At 32.9% G+C, this 16,880-nt stretch overlaps 1 protein-coding gene across 1 annotated transcript; it reads right to left on the minus strand.

The window, feature by feature from the left end:
- Window positions 1-31: 31 nt before the first annotated feature.
- On the minus strand, window positions 32-15,568 carry LOC125059173 (facilitated trehalose transporter Tret1-like). The gene is made up of 5 exons (XM_047663462.1): window positions 15,466-15,568; window positions 7,582-7,719; window positions 6,163-6,298; window positions 3,374-3,546; window positions 32-1,259 (listed from the first exon to the last, which is right to left on the minus strand). The coding sequence occupies exons 2-5, from the start codon at window positions 7,660-7,662 to the stop codon at window positions 147-149; spliced, it is 1,503 nt and encodes a 500-aa protein (XP_047519418.1). The 5' UTR covers window positions 7,663-7,719; window positions 15,466-15,568; the 3' UTR covers window positions 32-146.
- Between the last annotated feature and the right edge of the window lie 1,312 nt (window positions 15,569-16,880).

The raw sequence follows: 16,880 nt of genomic DNA on the forward strand, positions 1-16,880 counted from the left end.
ACAAAATATTGTTTTAAATGAACATTCTGTGTCAAATTAATATTATTTTATTTATGTATACCGATATAAAACCGTAAAATTCCTCCTAACTACGTGGCCAGCTCTATAAAGCTGCAAGGCGTTCCCTAATGTTCTCTCCTCCCATCTCATCCTCCCTCTAAATTCTCCAGTTCCAACATTTTATCCTTTTCGTGCGGTTCCGCTTCCCCGGTTGGATCTTTGATACCTTTAAAGTGGCATTCAATTTCATATAGCGTCTTCCCTTTCGTTTCTGGCAGTAGGAAAAACAAAAACACCCCACAAATGGCAATACTCAATCCATAGACACAAAACGTTCCACTAACTCCAATTTGCCTGAACGATGTTGGAGCTGTCTTTACAACCACAAAGAACATGATAGATAAAAACATACCAGATATCCCACTTCCCAAAGACCTGTAGGCTAAGGGGAATATTTCTCCAGCAATAGCCCATGGGATAGGTAAAATTCCCAATGTTTTGCCAAAAATATATATCAATGTTGGAATAACTGGTGTCCACTTATACTGTTCTGGTATATAGCCATAGTCCCTTAAATACAGAAGGAAAGATGTCGTAAGTAGGGCGGCGACGCTGATGTAAATACCCATAAAGAGAACAGTTCTTCGGTTTAGCTTGTTGACAACAACACAAGAGAGAACAGCTGTAGCAAACCTAACCAAATCTACCATCAACATACTTGTATACGATTCTATACCACCTCCCGTCACTTCCTCCATCATAGGGACTGTATAAGACGGCACCACAGTCATGCCAGATATTTGGAACAGTATAAACATATACATCATTATCACAGTTGGCTTGTAGAACTCTGGCTTCCTACATATCTCTACAAAGGCCTTCAGTTTGGAGACTTTCTTCAATGAGGCAGTGGGTTTTGTTTGACTGTGGAGTAATACTTCCAGCTCCTTTTGGGAATCTTCATCGCAGCCCCTGAGCCAGCGGAAAGACTTTTTGCATGCCTCAAATTTGCTTCTTGAAGCCAGGTATGGTGGCGTCTCTGGGACTATCGAGATCAAAAGCAGTGATATGGCGTAACAGCTTCCACATGCCAAAGCAGCAGGTCTCCAGTACAAAAGGGTGCCAAAGACATGAGCAGCCAGCATTCCAGTTGCGAATGAGAAGGCGATTGTAGCAAGGAAAGCTCCACGATGCTTCGGTGCGGAGTACTCAGCAATGGATACTGGTGCCGCCGCTGCTTGTATGCCCATTCCGAATCCCTGAAAAATAATTATTTCATTAGAGTTTTTTAATAGAATAGAGAGTAGTGTTGGCCTGGTAGCTTCAATTTGCGACTCTCATCCCCGAGATCGGTTGTGTACCAATGGACTTTATGTCGATGTGCGCATTTAACATTCGCTCGAACGGTTAAGGAAAACATCGTGACGAAACCGGCTTGCCAACCCAAAGATTTTACGGCGTGTGTCAGGCACAGGAGGCTGATCACCTACTTGCCTATTAGATTGGCAAATGATCATGAAGCAGATACAGGAATCTGAGGCCAAGACCTAAAAATCTTGTATCGTCACTCTTTTTTATGAATAGATATGTAAGATTTAAACAATACAAGTCCTACAAGTAGCGGAGGCGTTGAAAGTTTTTACTAAATTTTATGAATCCTTTTCTTTTGTCGTATCAGAAACATGATAAAGAGCAGCTCTAGAAAAAAGAAAAACTATTTTTTTTATAGCAGGCAAAGCCTACGAAATGGCCAAATAGGGCAATCATCGCAGCCTTTGAAGGAAGAGTATACTCTTTCTTGAAACAATTGGAGGTCGTTTCTCAGGGAAGACCCCCATCGGGAGTCGATTCCACGTCGTCGATTTCATTTACTAGTTCCCAAAAGAAAGTGTCTTGTGAAGCGGACCGTGGAAGACTTCCAGCCATCAAGCTGATACTGATGGAATTTTGAATGAATACGACTCGTACAGTGTTGTAACGAGGCAAGAGGGATCAACTCAAACTACTCTTCAGTACACTACACTACAGCCTCCATAGTACACTTTGTTGAATAGGCATAGAGACGCAATGTCTCTGCGTTTTTTGAGCCTAAAACAAAGTTTATTGTCGCAAAAGTTTTATTTGTGTGCACTGTGCATTATATTTGTGTAACTCTGGTTTGTATAACTTGTTTCTTTTCTTTTTTTCTTATGTATGGCCTTGTGCGGCTAATAAATAAAATAAACCTTCAAGCGGAGTTTGGAATGTCATATACATATATTTCGTGGCTCAGTTCATAGCACACAGTGCGCATAGCAAGGTGCGTTCGGAGGGATAATTGTTTCGGATAAAGCTTAAAAACCATTATCACTTAAAATAATCTGTGAAATAAACACAAGTACCTACTTCACAAAATCTAAATCAATCAGGCCATTAGAATTTACTACTAAAATAAGTTATTGAGGTAGGTTAATAAATTGAAATGGCCAAAGGTATGAGGATTTTTTTGTTACATTAGAGGCCTCCTAGGTTGATAAAATCACGACCTTGAATGCCCAACCTGAGAAACGAAAGACAATAATACATTTAAATTAACATATAGATATTTATGTTTATTCCATGTTGGTTTAGAAGAAAATTATATTAATACATGATTAAAATGTTGACGAAAGAATAGAGCCTGTGAACTGTTTTTATTAAGACGCTTAAAATAATTAAAAACATTGTACACCATTTCACGAGATTGTCCTGTTAATGTTTAGACGGAATATATTTCATAAGACATTTTTTTCAAAGTATTCTAACCTCCAACCAAATAAGTAAACAATCACAGACAAAATAATAATCAGAAAAAAGATCAACATGTACAGTAAAGATCAACATAAACAGTAGCAAAAGCAAAACAATGACTGTCTCTTTCATACTCATAAGCTTGACCGAGCGCGAGAGAGACGGACAGTCTTTTCATGATGCATATTCAGTGTGACATCGCTCGCCTCGCGCTTATTCACAGACACTACACAAGCACAAAGTGTAAATGTGTTGAAGCCGCCAGCTTAAGATAACATACCAATAGCTGCCATTGTTCCGACATATATAACCGCAAAGACAATTCAAATAAAAACGATCGAACGCCTGCAGAATTTTTGCATACGTTTCATATTTAGTCTTAGAAAATAAGACCATGTGTCTAAATTCACAAAAACATGAACAAAAAACAAAAAATGTTCCACAATATTAAAGAACATATCAATATCTACTGCGATACATCTACGATAGGATTAGGGATGCTGTTGACTGTATGTATATATATAAACAAACTTTTATTATAAAGAAGATTTCTTTAGGACGCTTATGGTAATCTGCATATATATCGAACCAAAAATATAATTACCTGTAAAGAGCGACTGATGAGGAGCACAGCAGGATCCTTAGCAGTGACCAGCAGGGCCCAGCCACACAACGATGGTAAAGTGCTGAGCTGATTGGTAAGCCGACGTCCCAACTTCTGTAGGCAGAAAGGCGCTACAACTATTCCAGAAATTAAGGCTAGACCCAGGATCGACGCTGGAAAGGAAATTGTAAGCTTAATTAAAACATACATTATAGAAATGATTAATTCGTAATAAACAACCTATTTTCTTATAGAACAAAGTCATATAAAAGTCAAAAATCATTTATTCATTAGGTAACACAATGTAGTGTACATTGTACTGAACGTCAAAAATGAAATACATATTAAATGCTTCTCATTTTACATTTACTGCCAATTCTCAAATCAAGGGCGTAGAATGGAAAAGAAAAAAGTTTTAAAAGTATACTATTGTATATTCTTAAATAATAAGTTAAAACAAAAGACATTTCGCGGGCTTTTAGCAATCATGCTCAACTACAAACAATGATTGCATCGTAAAATACTAATAAATTCAGGCACAAAACAAATGATATTTTAATTTACACAAATATACCGATGTAGCTATATATTGTATACAAAACATATACAAGTGAACGCGCGAAAGCAAGTTGCAGAGAATTGCTAGTATTCAAATACATTCAATACATTCACCCACTATGCATAGGCCAAAGGTGAAGCACTGATTTCAAAATCGAAAATCACTTATTTCTGATTTTCCTACAATAATTACAATGCAATTTACCAAATTATGTGAATGCATTATATTCTATATAAACAATTTAGGGAAGGCTCTAAGTTTTTGGTAAGGTTGATAAAGTTTTCTGCGTTTTAAACGCTTTATTTTGGGTCATTTTTCGCCGGAAAAATAACGCGTTAAGTATGTTCGATCTAGTATTATATATAATTCTATATAGCCTTATTTCCTGAAATAATAAAAATTTTACGCTTCCTTACGATTAAACGTTTATGGTGAATTTTAATATAATAAGGTTAATTTAATTCTGGCAACCATTTTCGAAGATTTCATTTATTTATTTCGTAATGCTACAGCTAACAAAAATATATATAATAACAAATAATGCTAAAAATATATCCAGAGATGGAATACATAATATTTAACTACAAAAAAGTTCAAATATTTAAAAAAGGGAACAAAGCAATTAAAATTATTCAATACATTTAACTAAGTGATACCAAATTTGATTGTGTAGTGTGATGGTGTAAAAGTGAGTACCTACGTGAAGGTGGGGTGGAGTATGCTCATGATGCAGGTGATTTTGCGCTATGGATATTCTTATACTTCTTTTAACTATATTCCGCGATAGCTTAAACAAGTCAAGGCTTAAATATTGGTCGTTGTATGACCGGGCTGCGCGATACAATACTGATTTTTTTGCATAGTTAGTGTTGATGTGTGGAACATGAAACAAAACACGATTTTGAACAACAAGGATCATTACAACGGAAAATTCTCTCCTCTTTTTAGCCGGTTAAGATAACATTGTAAACCGTTTTCAAACAAATGATTGTTACGTGACTTATCAACTTGAAATCGTTATAGCTAAGTATCATAGATTTGTTTGAACAATGCAAACAAATTGTCCTTCACGTCAAATTACGATAAATTAATACCTACCATATAAAGTTCTATTTACTTTAATAGAGTTGTTTACTCATTGTTACCTTTATATAAATCATTTATTAAATAAAACCTAAACATAACAATCAAATATACAGTACTTACAAACCCACATAGTAACCACAGCGACCAAACTTTTTAAATTTGTTTTTATTTTCTTTTTATAAATTTGTGTTATTAATATATAGGTTAAGAAAATTGTTTATACTGTATATTGTTAACTTATGTTTTCCACCATTATTGTTTTCCTATAAAAAAACATCGATGAAAATATTGATGTGTTTTCACCAACAGTCTGCCAAGTTACTGTTGTGTTTATCACTTAATGAGGTTTAAGTTTTCATTTAGTTTAGGTTATTATTGTTATTTTATTTTTTATGTATTAAGTTTTACTTATTATTAATTTTTAGATTACTTATATTCTAATGTAATTGATGTGTATGTGTGTTAAATTTGTGATGTCATAATTTCTTGTATTTTTTTAGGCATACACATTGTTTTAGAACGTATAAATAAATAAATAAATATTCGTATATAGGGAAACGTTGTATATAAAACAAAAGTATATGATGACATCGTGAGGACACTGACATGTTGAAAAGAAAGCCAAATTTTAGCGCGATTGATTGCCGTTTAGCAAAGACGTGGATGGTAAATTTATGGTCTTTGATAAATGGACGAAAGGCTCAAGGTGAAAGAAACACAGAACCATCTTAAATATTTCCACTAATAGGGTTTTTATATCTCTTACCGTAAACTTTATTAAACTTGAAAAAAAAATTGATCTACCGTATTATAAAATACTTATAGAGAATTCCCGACCCAGATCTACCTAGGCCTTTTTTCTATAGATAATAAATGTGAGACAAAGAAAAAGCAGGAAAGTAGAAAAATTTGTTTGGTTTTTTACACAGTAACATTGTTAAGATCAGCCTTACGTGGCTAAACACGTCGTTAACTTGGGTCTAAAGACAGGCCGGTTTCTCGCGATGATTTCCTTCACCGTACGAGCGAGGCTTGCGTATTTAGAAAGATCCATTTTTGCATATAGCCTCCTTGTGGGCCGGCCAAAGAAGGAGTAACAGTTGAGGATCACACAAGTCTAAAGTCTGATGATTTTTACTCTTACCAATCCAAGATTCATGATCCGGCGTCAAACGTAACGCAGAGTCAGGTTGTCGTAGCTGCTCCAACAGTACTCCTGGATATGCTATATTTGCTCCAGTGCCAATCATGTACATCACTACTCCGCTCACTGCTAGAGCCTGAAACACGTCATATGTTCTTCGTATATAATTAATAGAAAATAACGTTTGTGTACTTATGTACACGCGTTAGAAGTTATACTTCTTTGGCGTAACAAGATAGAAATCTTTTCAAAAATTTTATCCTACGTTTGTAGAAAAAACGACACAATAGAAAAAAGTAAAATGGTGACTATAGCTAACTTCAGGGTGTCGGTTATTGCGACGGTGTGCGCATCGTAAAAAAATACTCTCATCATTTTCCCAAACGCGCCAAAAGAAGTATAACTTCAAAAATCTATTTTTATAACAATGTACGCACAATTTGATAGAAGGAGACGAAAGACTACTTTAGTTGAGAGTAAGTAAGTAAGAGTAAGTGTGTGATGATTATTGATTTAGTTTTTATCAAAGAGGTCAATATATTATGAAAAAAAAAATGTGTGGCACTCGGGGACTGCCGCGGTAAAGCTATTGCATAGCATTTTTTATCAACTTATGCAATTATAATTATTTATTATTTTTTTATTTATGCAGTATTATTATTCAAGTTTTTTCTTTGATATTTATTAGTAAACAAAACAAACAAACTATTAATTCCATAATCTACCACTCTACCACTCAGACTAACACGCCTCTATAGTGTGTCTCACTCTAACGCGTACCGGCTGCACCCGATGTGGGACGTCACGTTACGTCATCGTGTGTTAGGTTATTTTCGTTACGGAATATCTGGATTCGGTCTCCACGCTCAAGGCCCGCGCAATAGCTTAAAAATGATTCTTAAAAACTAAATATTACTTTAAGTTATAATTGATACATAGTGTATTAATAATGAAAGACAATCAGAACACTTAAGGCTATCTGTATTATTATGTTTGTTTGACCTAAAAATATTTATTAGTGATCCGATAAATATAAACACTAAACTTATGATACAAAACGCTGAATTGTCACAGAACAACGAAAATGTTTATTTGCAATTTCAAATTACTTGTCCATACAAATTTTCATTATATTTAAATACGAATTCTTCAGTTTTTTTATATCACAACATTACTAAAATATTCAAAGGAATACACTTTTATAATTTTGTTTCATATTATTTCCGGTATTTATAAGATAATTATTATTATTCCATATATTCTACACCACAAAATAAATTTATTTATAACTAATATTATCTGACCTAGTAAGTTGTTTAGTATTTATTAAATATTATATTAGACGATCTCGTTTCTGCTATTTATGCCCGCCATATTAAAAACATAGAACCCGCAATTTTTTATCACAGATTAACACACCTGTCTTAAAAAAGGCGATACGCGTCGTCTCTGGCATTTCCCGCCATCTGTCACGTTGCTTTCTAACACTTTTTCTATCATCGCTGACACACGGCTACTGCGTCCTTTGCAGCATTCCCTTGTCAGGCAACGGGTAGTCTGAAAAAGTTATATAAACTAACACCCTTATATTATATACATAGAAATTATTAATAAAATTCACAAGGCATTTTTCCGTTTTAAGACGAGATCGTGTACATTTCGTTCATTGTAATAAAAATAAAGAAATTGTGAAATATCACCGTTCCCGCCATTGAGAGGATTGTTTATTAGGATGGGTCCTCACAAACCTTAACCATTCCGAAACAACACAAAAACCTCGCCAGACAAAAAAATACCTACTTAAAACTATAATGTTAGAGCATAAGGTATGAATTATTAATAAGTTCTCTATCAAACGGTGCTTTTCAATTGAGTGATTGATATTCCACAATGAGATTAATTGGAAGTTATTATTCATCATAAATGCGACCTATTCACGAGTGATTTTAATATAGAAATAGAACGAATATAAATTAACATAATATACAGATCTATTAGTGTTTAAACTAGAATAATATAAAAATAGACATTTTTATATTATTCTAGTTTAATTGGAAAGAATTCTCGAAGTCGTTTGCGTGTGCAATTTTTAATTAAATTACAAGAAACAAAACTATTAGTAATTAATATTTTTGCTGAATATAAATATATAGAGAATATGAATATGATGACTTCAATTCGTAAAAAAATATTAAAAAGTATGTAAACTGTAATAGAATTTAATTTCTAGGTTAATTTTAGATGCTCCCATCCATCCAACATCCAATACAATTGTATTTAATTAAGCTTTATTTTAGTATTAAAGTTATAGTATTATTAACTATTAATAATGGTTCGTGAAGCGGAAGTATGGAGCGGAGTGACTTTGATAATCAACGAGTGATAGATTAAATTGACAAGTTAATTATACTGACATAGAGAACTATAAATAGGTGAAATAATAAAACATCTTTGACTTCGTTCCACCTGTTCTATAAATGCTAATATACAATTAAAATTGAAAGACACAAGAATTAAATTAAAATATCAATAACGAGAGGGAAACTCTTAAAACATATGTTTCCATTTTTGGAATATTTTTCATTGATTCTCCGTGATGATATATATAAGTGATTTTTTTTGTAAAATCGCTTCTATAGTTTGTGTTAATGAACTACTTAAATCTGTCCATTTTGTAATGTTAGTAAGTCTGCCACACGCTGTAACTAAGGCTTTGACTTACGTCATAACGGATGCTAGGAGAAATTGTGTCGTCATGTATGCACAGAAGAAGTTTCATAATCCTTCCGTGACACAACTTACACTTGACATTTTGATTTATAGCGCGAAACACATCGTGAAATAGGTGTAAAAATCTAATGCCTTAGCAAAACTCTTACAAGTTTCATATATTTTATTATATTTATTTTTTTCGACATTATCGTATTGTCTTGGTATGCCAATAGTGGTAGTATGTATTTTAGTAAATAAATAAAATAAATGTATATACGAATATGTTTGAGTCGAAACTTTCTACTTTCTATCGTATAGCTAAACGTATTCGAACCATGTCTATTCGTGCTTTTGCTATATATATGTTTATATATTATATATTTATAATGGGGCAAAAATCAGTAAAACTATAAAATGCCGATGGAAGTGGGTATATGCTTCGGAAGGATCCAAGACACTCTAGACTTCAATCTCCAAGACAATATGTAACGTCGCCCAAAGCATCATTGCAGACGTAAAAGAACCTGCTCAAGCTCCTGGGGAACAAATAGGACTTTAAGTTAAGACACGATAATGGGACACCTTACCAGTGTTGAAACTTTACTTTTGTAGAAAAACTTATTATTCTTAGATATTAGACGATGACGTGTGTCGTCAGGTACAGAGGGATACCTTTTTTCCTTTAAAAAAACAAATGAACATAATTGTAACGCCACTCTATGATGAAAACGATATGTATTATATACATGAGTATTTACTAAAAAAATACACTCTCCTGCCTTGCTATTTTGTTACTCACTTTTCGAACTCTCACAGCGATTTACACAGCGGCGGTTGTAGTTTATTGTTTACAGAATCGCAAGGCTGGGCTTTGGGTAATTTAATAATGATATTATTATTATGTATATAAACACACTAGCACCTAAATCAGGTGATGCGCGCGTATTTGCGGATTGGGAGAAAATTATCCAACCTATGTTTAAAAGCGTTCAAAGTTGGTGCACTATATTTTTAATTTCACTTTTCGGAAGCCTAACGAATAAGAAAGCCGGAATAAGTTCCTTAGGAAATTTGTATTATATTTAGTGGTCTTCAGCTTTAAAGAACTACCCCTCACATCTCATTCTCACTTAAAATAAAGAGCTTCTCAATTCTTGTAACAGTGTACTTGTACAGTGGCCAGTAAGGATTTTTTAGGTTACAATGAGATTTCCTTTCTATCACCTACTTCCTAAATCAGTAAGATCAAGTGCATTCAGACGCTCATTATACGGTTTGTTCCTAAGTGCTGTGATATTTTCGTGGCTTTTCTTTGAACCCTTACAAGCATATTAATATCCATTATGATATCAATGTATGTGTTATGTGAACACATAGTATTCTAGACAATGCATTGAATTGGATATGTACTTAGTAATTTGATCACCTACTTTATTGCATGAGACTAGTCAATGTACTAAGTACAATTAATATTGTGTATGTGGTCTTATGGAAAACAATAGTAGGTACTCGTAAGAAAGTGTAAGGGCGAAAATTAAAAAAAAAGTTTCAAATAAAACACTATATCTATGTAATTTCCAAAAAATAGAAAGAGCTATGTTCGGCTTGTCTATCTAATGGGAGACGACAATATGAGTTTTTATTACGATATTTAATACAATTAGCTAGGAAATCATGATTCATATTTTACGGTGACAAAAATCTTCATCCTACCATAATGCAACCGGTACAATAACCAAAAATCGTCACAGAAATGTCCCATAGACTTAAATAATAAGAAAAAACATTTCAAATCGATATTTTAGCTAACACATAGCTATATTAATGAAGATTTTAAGACTATTAAAATGTATTAGGAATATCTTTTTTATATATCAGTTCTTACTTCTTAGTTCAAGCCCTTGGCATTGCCCTTAAGGTCATTGTTGTTAACCTTCAAGCATTCATATAAAACTGCTTCATTATGGTTATTTGTGAACCCACGCATTTCATATTTATAGGGTTGAAGTGACATCAAATGTCAATTGAATAGAATTAATAGTCTAAGATCCGACCGCGTGATTTATACGTTCATATGTTTGATTAATAAAATATAATTTTTATCGATATTTATAACTAAACCAATGCAGATCCGCAAAGGTGGCTATCCAAATTTGGCCGCAATTAATTTTAATTAAAATGTAATTAATTATTTATTTTTGAACAATTACGTTCACTTGTAATTGTTAAAAAATATATTTCATTAGAAAGAAATATACCTGAGATACCGAGAAAGTTCAAGGTGCCATCCCTCACTTGGCCGCAACCTAATGTCAGCCAGGTGTAAACAGGTATAATTTCGTTAAATATATACGTTCATAATGTATTATCATGTTATACATACCAAATTGAAGATTAATTCTTTCCCTACATGATGAGATATAGGTGCCTATGCAAAAATGCCCGCAAATAGTGACTGCCAACGATTAAAGATAAATAAAAGCGAGAGAAACTTAAGATAAACACCCCATGTCGAATAAAGATAGAGCATCCCAGCTGCTTGTCGTTTTTATGCTACTGCGCATGCGTCCATAGGCAAAGTGCTCAACTAAATACCGTACTGAATATTGCAATCATATCAATATTGTTTTAGTTGAATATAATTAAAAAAATATTGAAAACACTAGTTTGGTAGATTAATTATTATGACATATTATTTTTACTGCTCAATTTTTGGAGTATTTTAAACTCCAAGCAAATACGCGAGCTACTAGTTGAAGAATTAATCTTCAATTTGGTATGTATAACATGATAATACATTATGAACGTATATATTTAACGAAATTATACCTGTTTACACCTGGCTGACATTAGGTTGCGGCCAAGTGAGGGATGGCACCTTGAACTTTCTCGGTATCTCAGGTATATTTCTTTCTAATGAAATATATTTTTTAACAATTACAAGTGAACGTAATTGTTCAAAAATAAATAATTAATTACATTTTAATTAAAATTAATTGCGGCCAAATTTGGATGGCCACCTTTGCGGATCTGCATTGGTTTAGTTATAAATATCGATAAAAATTATATTTTATTAATCAAACATATGAACGTATAAATCACGCGGTCGGATCTCGTACTATAACTTAGTTAAACGTGTAAAGTATATATTAAATATTTTTGTAAATTTCACTTTAAGACAATGTTATAAAGCAATGTAATACTCTCCGGCTCTGTACGGTGTCGTGGTATGTTAATATTGGATTTAAAAAGTTTAATTAAAATGCCTTGCTAGTCCAACTCGTTGAGAAGCTTAAAGAAGTTGATGGAGTAGGTTGGGAGAAAAATGTTCAAGATAGAGAGATATGGAGCCTATACTCTATAAGAGGTCCTTTAAAAAAAAAAAATTTATTTATAATAATTATTTCTGTATAAAAAATTAGTGTGTATATTTTGTAAAGATTGATTCAAGAAATAAATGAGGTTTAATTATTTTTTAAAACGGCTTATTAATATCAAAACTTTAAATTACAAAGCTATGACACTAATTGTGAACTTGTGTCCACAGCAAAAAGAAACATTTTGGTAATGGAATAAAACACCAAACCTGGAATAGACTAGATAGAATAAACATAAACATTAAAATACTAATTTCCATTTTTTTTATATGCCAGGTGTCAATTGTTGGAAAGGACGAGTAGACTCTCATAGTAGACCTAATAGTAGATTTCCATATGCCTTTTGGATGGGTGTTTCATACAAATTCCATACGCACTAACAGTAATAATACGCCGAGGCCTGGTTAGCATTCACTTCAGCTTTCACTTCAATTAGCAAACACCGTTTCACCCCAGCCACATTCTGAAATAATTGTCTAATGTCTAGTAAAAGTAAAATTTTAATATAAAGTAATTGATATACAAAACATCGTTAAATATATTTGATTTTTAGTTTGATACTTTTTTAAATAAATGTTTCTTTATAATTTTTTTGTAAGCCAGCTGTGCATGACACGCCGATTTTTGGTCCTAAGCATGTACTTCAAGAAAGGAGCGCCTCGAGCTCTTTGACATTGAGAGTGTCCATGAGCGGCGGTATCACTTAATATCAGGTGAGCCTCTTGCCCGTTTGCCTGCCTTTTCTATAAAAAAATGAGACTATTTGAAAGAAACGCTATCCAAAACAAATAATAGAAACCTATTAGTTAAGCATACGGAGTATACGACCTTCAGGTCGTGTACTCGAATCCTGGCTGTCTGGCCTGGAATATTTCACTTTTTAAAGAAATACTTGCAAACATTTTGTACGTAATAGAGGAAAACAATTATCTGGCTTATTAAATTTTACCTAAAGAATTGTATTATATAAATGTGTAAATAAATTATTTTCCTGTCTCAATGAGTATTCACTAACAGCGGAAATTACAAGTTACCTTTGTGTCGTTTTTGTTACGCTAATGCGTCTTTAACTAAAAATTAGGAAATTTATTTTTAATTGTATTTTATTCTGTTGGTTGGCCTTGACAGTTTAGCTCGGTCCAAATTATTTAATTGTCAAAGATCGTGAGATATTAGGGCTTTTCCAAACGCAAATTTAAGTAATAATTGGTAAGATTCAGTCGAAACTTAGCTTATGACATTTGTATGTAACGAAACCCTTGTTACATAAGATTCATATCAAGATTGGCCAATCTAAGGCCATGCTATCGATTATCGAAATAAATTAAGACTTGTCTGTAAATTTAGTTTGGTCCAGAAAAAAGTATTAAATAGGTATCTTCTAAATAAATTTACCTCCTTCAATAATTATAACGGGTGAAATTCAGTGTTAACGGTGTGTTGGTAGAAGGCAAAAAATCTTGGTAACGTTAAGGAGTGGCACAGGAAAAGACACGCTTCGAGACCGACGTCCAGTAATAAAGGCAACAAAATGATGATGATATTTTAGGCAATTCGACTTAGGGTCCTTCAAGAAAAGAACGTACCAATTCTTAAAGGGCCGGCATTACGAGCCCTCTGGCAATGTGTGAGTCCTTGGCGATATCACTTAACATCAGATGAGCCTCCTGCCCGTTTGCCCTCTGTTAAATAAAACAGCTCGTAATCTTCGTAAGTTTATCAACAAATTTATCGAATACTATAAAAAAGATTATACTTTTTGCTTTGCGTAATTAAGACAATTTTTTATATCAGGAAATTTAATAGATAAAGAACAATATCTGTTTAGAATATGTCTTAATTTTCCCCCAAGTTGGCATCACTGCAAAAAAAACAAGACTTATCGCGAACTATGATGCCATATGTTAAAATCTAATATATTTTTGAAGTACGGAAGTCAGACTCAACGCTAAGTGAATTGTGTGATGATAAAGCAAAACTTGTATTTAGCAAGATTGAGAAATTTGCGAAATAATGAAGGACAGAAGTATTAATAAATAAATAAAATTAGTATTTTTTTTTATAAATATTATTAGTAATTTTGTAAATGATACGAAAATGTCAACAAAGCAAGATAGTGGATCTGCTAGCGACTGTACCTACTCGTATTTTTAACATGTTTAAATATGTATTAAGAAGATTTTATTCCGTTCCGTGATTTGAAGGAATAATTGTTTTGCAGTGGCAAAGGGGAGGATAGTAAAAACACATAGCTAATGCAGTAAAAACGAAGATTTTAATAAAGATATTAGATTTTTGAATGCAGAAATATGCCTGCTACATGACATTATGTTATGGAAATTCAAACTTAAAAAAAATTTAAAAATGGTTAGATTGATACATTCAGAATGCAAAAATTTTAAGGTTAGAAGATCAAAATAGTCGGAAGCACGTTATCGCGTCGATAAGAAGTTTTTAGTTTTTACCATTATTGTGTATCGTTAAAATGTTTTGCTAATAAATTATTTGTACCGAACTTAATTTTGAACTAACTAAATTAATATTAACGTATAATTGTATAACGAGTTTTCAAAAATTTATTTCTTTTAAAAACTATATATTTATTAAAGTACACATCATATATAATTTTTTAATTATAAGTTACAATCTATCTATTCTAAAATACATGACAATTACGGTAAACTTTAGTTTAACTTTAAATTTTAGTTTTTGTTAGTAATTTTTAATTATTACAAACATTCGCCTGATTACATTCGCTTAACAATGCGGATGAGGTACCAGATAGGCGAATAAAAACGTTTTTTTTTAAATCGATCAGCTCACTACCGAATATATCAAGATATTATTATGCTGTTATATTCGCGATGAATTCAAAGTATCTACTATGGCCATTTAATTAAGACATCGTTCTTTATACACATAAATAATTCAGGAATGCAAATAAATGTCTTAGAAAATAGTAAAATCATAAAATAGGGTTTACATTGATTCTTCATCCTTAATTTCCTTGGGAAACTCCGTGGGATATACACAGTAGCGGGCATTAATATGCTTTTTTATTATATGTAAACTAAGTCTCTTATATCACCTTTGGCATTAACAGCTAATATTATATGATATTATAAATGAACATTACTTAAAAGTTGATACGGATGAAAATGTAATCACATATTAAACTTTGTTTTGATTATACGTACACACAATAAATACTTACGTTTATTTAAACATAACACAAACAGCGCACCACTAATGCGAGTGGTTAAAACCGTACTGAACTCCAACAAAAACGTGTTTCTGTGGTCCCCACGTGTGCGAATCAAGCGCGAAAACATTATGTAAAAAAATGGTCCGTACGTTACAATTATGTATGGCTATAGTGGATAATTAATACAATATTTGTTTTTAATTTATTTTACTATTATTAATTACTTAAGATGTCATGTTGAACATGGTGTAATGGTTGCAGCTCCTTACAAACGTTGTGTAAAACAAAAAACTTGGCGATTAAAATGAGTGGCGGAGGGGTTATTGCCAGTTCTTCTACTTCGTTCCGTGTAAAATTAGAAGCATTTAATAAATATTTCTTTCTTGACGCTCATAAGTGTACATTGTGTTACCTGTATGAATAAATTATTTTTCATCATTTTCGTCATCAAATTGCGGATATTGTTTAAGAAACCCCATGGCTGACCTTGTGGAAGTAATATTCGTATATGAAAACTGAAAACGACGAAAGTATAGCCGATTTAACAATTGGTTCGCTCTGATTGGCAGATTTTATCTGAAGGTCAACGCCCCAAAGTTAATTAAAAACCTATGAGCGTAACGTGATTGCAAACTCGCTGTTAGTTTTGGATTGAGATGTCATATAAATAATGTATAGGTAATATGTTCATGTGTTTAATGTGGATTTTGTTGTGGACAGCGGTACCCCAAAATCAAGTCTCAAAGAAAGCCACTGTGCGACCGTCAAGAAAATACTATTTAATACTGCTTTAATGCGGAAACGTATCAAACTGAGGTTTTTCAAGGAATTTTAAAACAAGTTCATTATATTATAGTCCTATAAAATTAATCGGGTTTTTCTGATGTAATTTTTACAGTGTTGAGATTTGTGTACTAAAGCTAAAGACGACTACTTCAGAGTCAACTAAGGTACAGACACCGGCAAACTTCTTGAGCATTAAACAAGGGAGTGGGGGAAAGTTTGCGTATCACGGGACACAAACGTCAACTGATTTACCTATCACGCGATCGACACGTCACTCTCCCCCCAAGTGATACCTAAAAATCGCTTCTGCGCAGGCAAGGACATTTGTTCAAGATGTTTGCCGGTATCTGTACGTTGTGAAATATTCGAAAAGTATTAGTGTAACTTAGTGACAGCCATACACAGACAATATATGTAATAGAAAAATAACAATCCATTTTTCTATTGGCAAGTTTAAAAGCGATCCGTGGAGGTATTTGGATTGAAGGATTGAACCTCGTTCATCGAGTATCGAGTATCGAAAGCAGAAATTATCGTAGTGTAAACGAATTCTTTTACAAACTCTCAGGAGTATCTCCAACTCCGCGTCAGGTAAGATAAGCCAGTCCTTTTACTACTTCTCTGAGTAGATATTAAGC

This window comes from Pieris napi, chromosome 19, assembly GCF_905475465.1.
Source record: "Pieris napi chromosome 19, ilPieNapi1.2, whole genome shotgun sequence".
Classification (NCBI taxonomy): Eukaryota; Metazoa; Arthropoda; class Insecta; order Lepidoptera; family Pieridae; genus Pieris; species Pieris napi.

Bases quoted from the DNA above. Each gene is read 5' to 3' on its own strand.
- LOC125059173 (XM_047663462.1), bottom strand. From the start codon at position 7,662: ATGATAGAAAAAGTGTTAGAAAGCAACGTGACAGATGGCGGGAAATGC. The intron at 6,299-7,581 runs GTGTGTTAATCT...GACGTGTTTCAG, and splicing joins TATCGCCTTTTTTAAGACAG to GCTCTAGCAGTGAGCGGAGT. The intron at 1,260-3,373 runs GTAATTATATTT...ATTATTTTTCAG, and splicing joins TCATCAGTCGCTCTTTACAG to GGATTCGGAATGGGCATACA.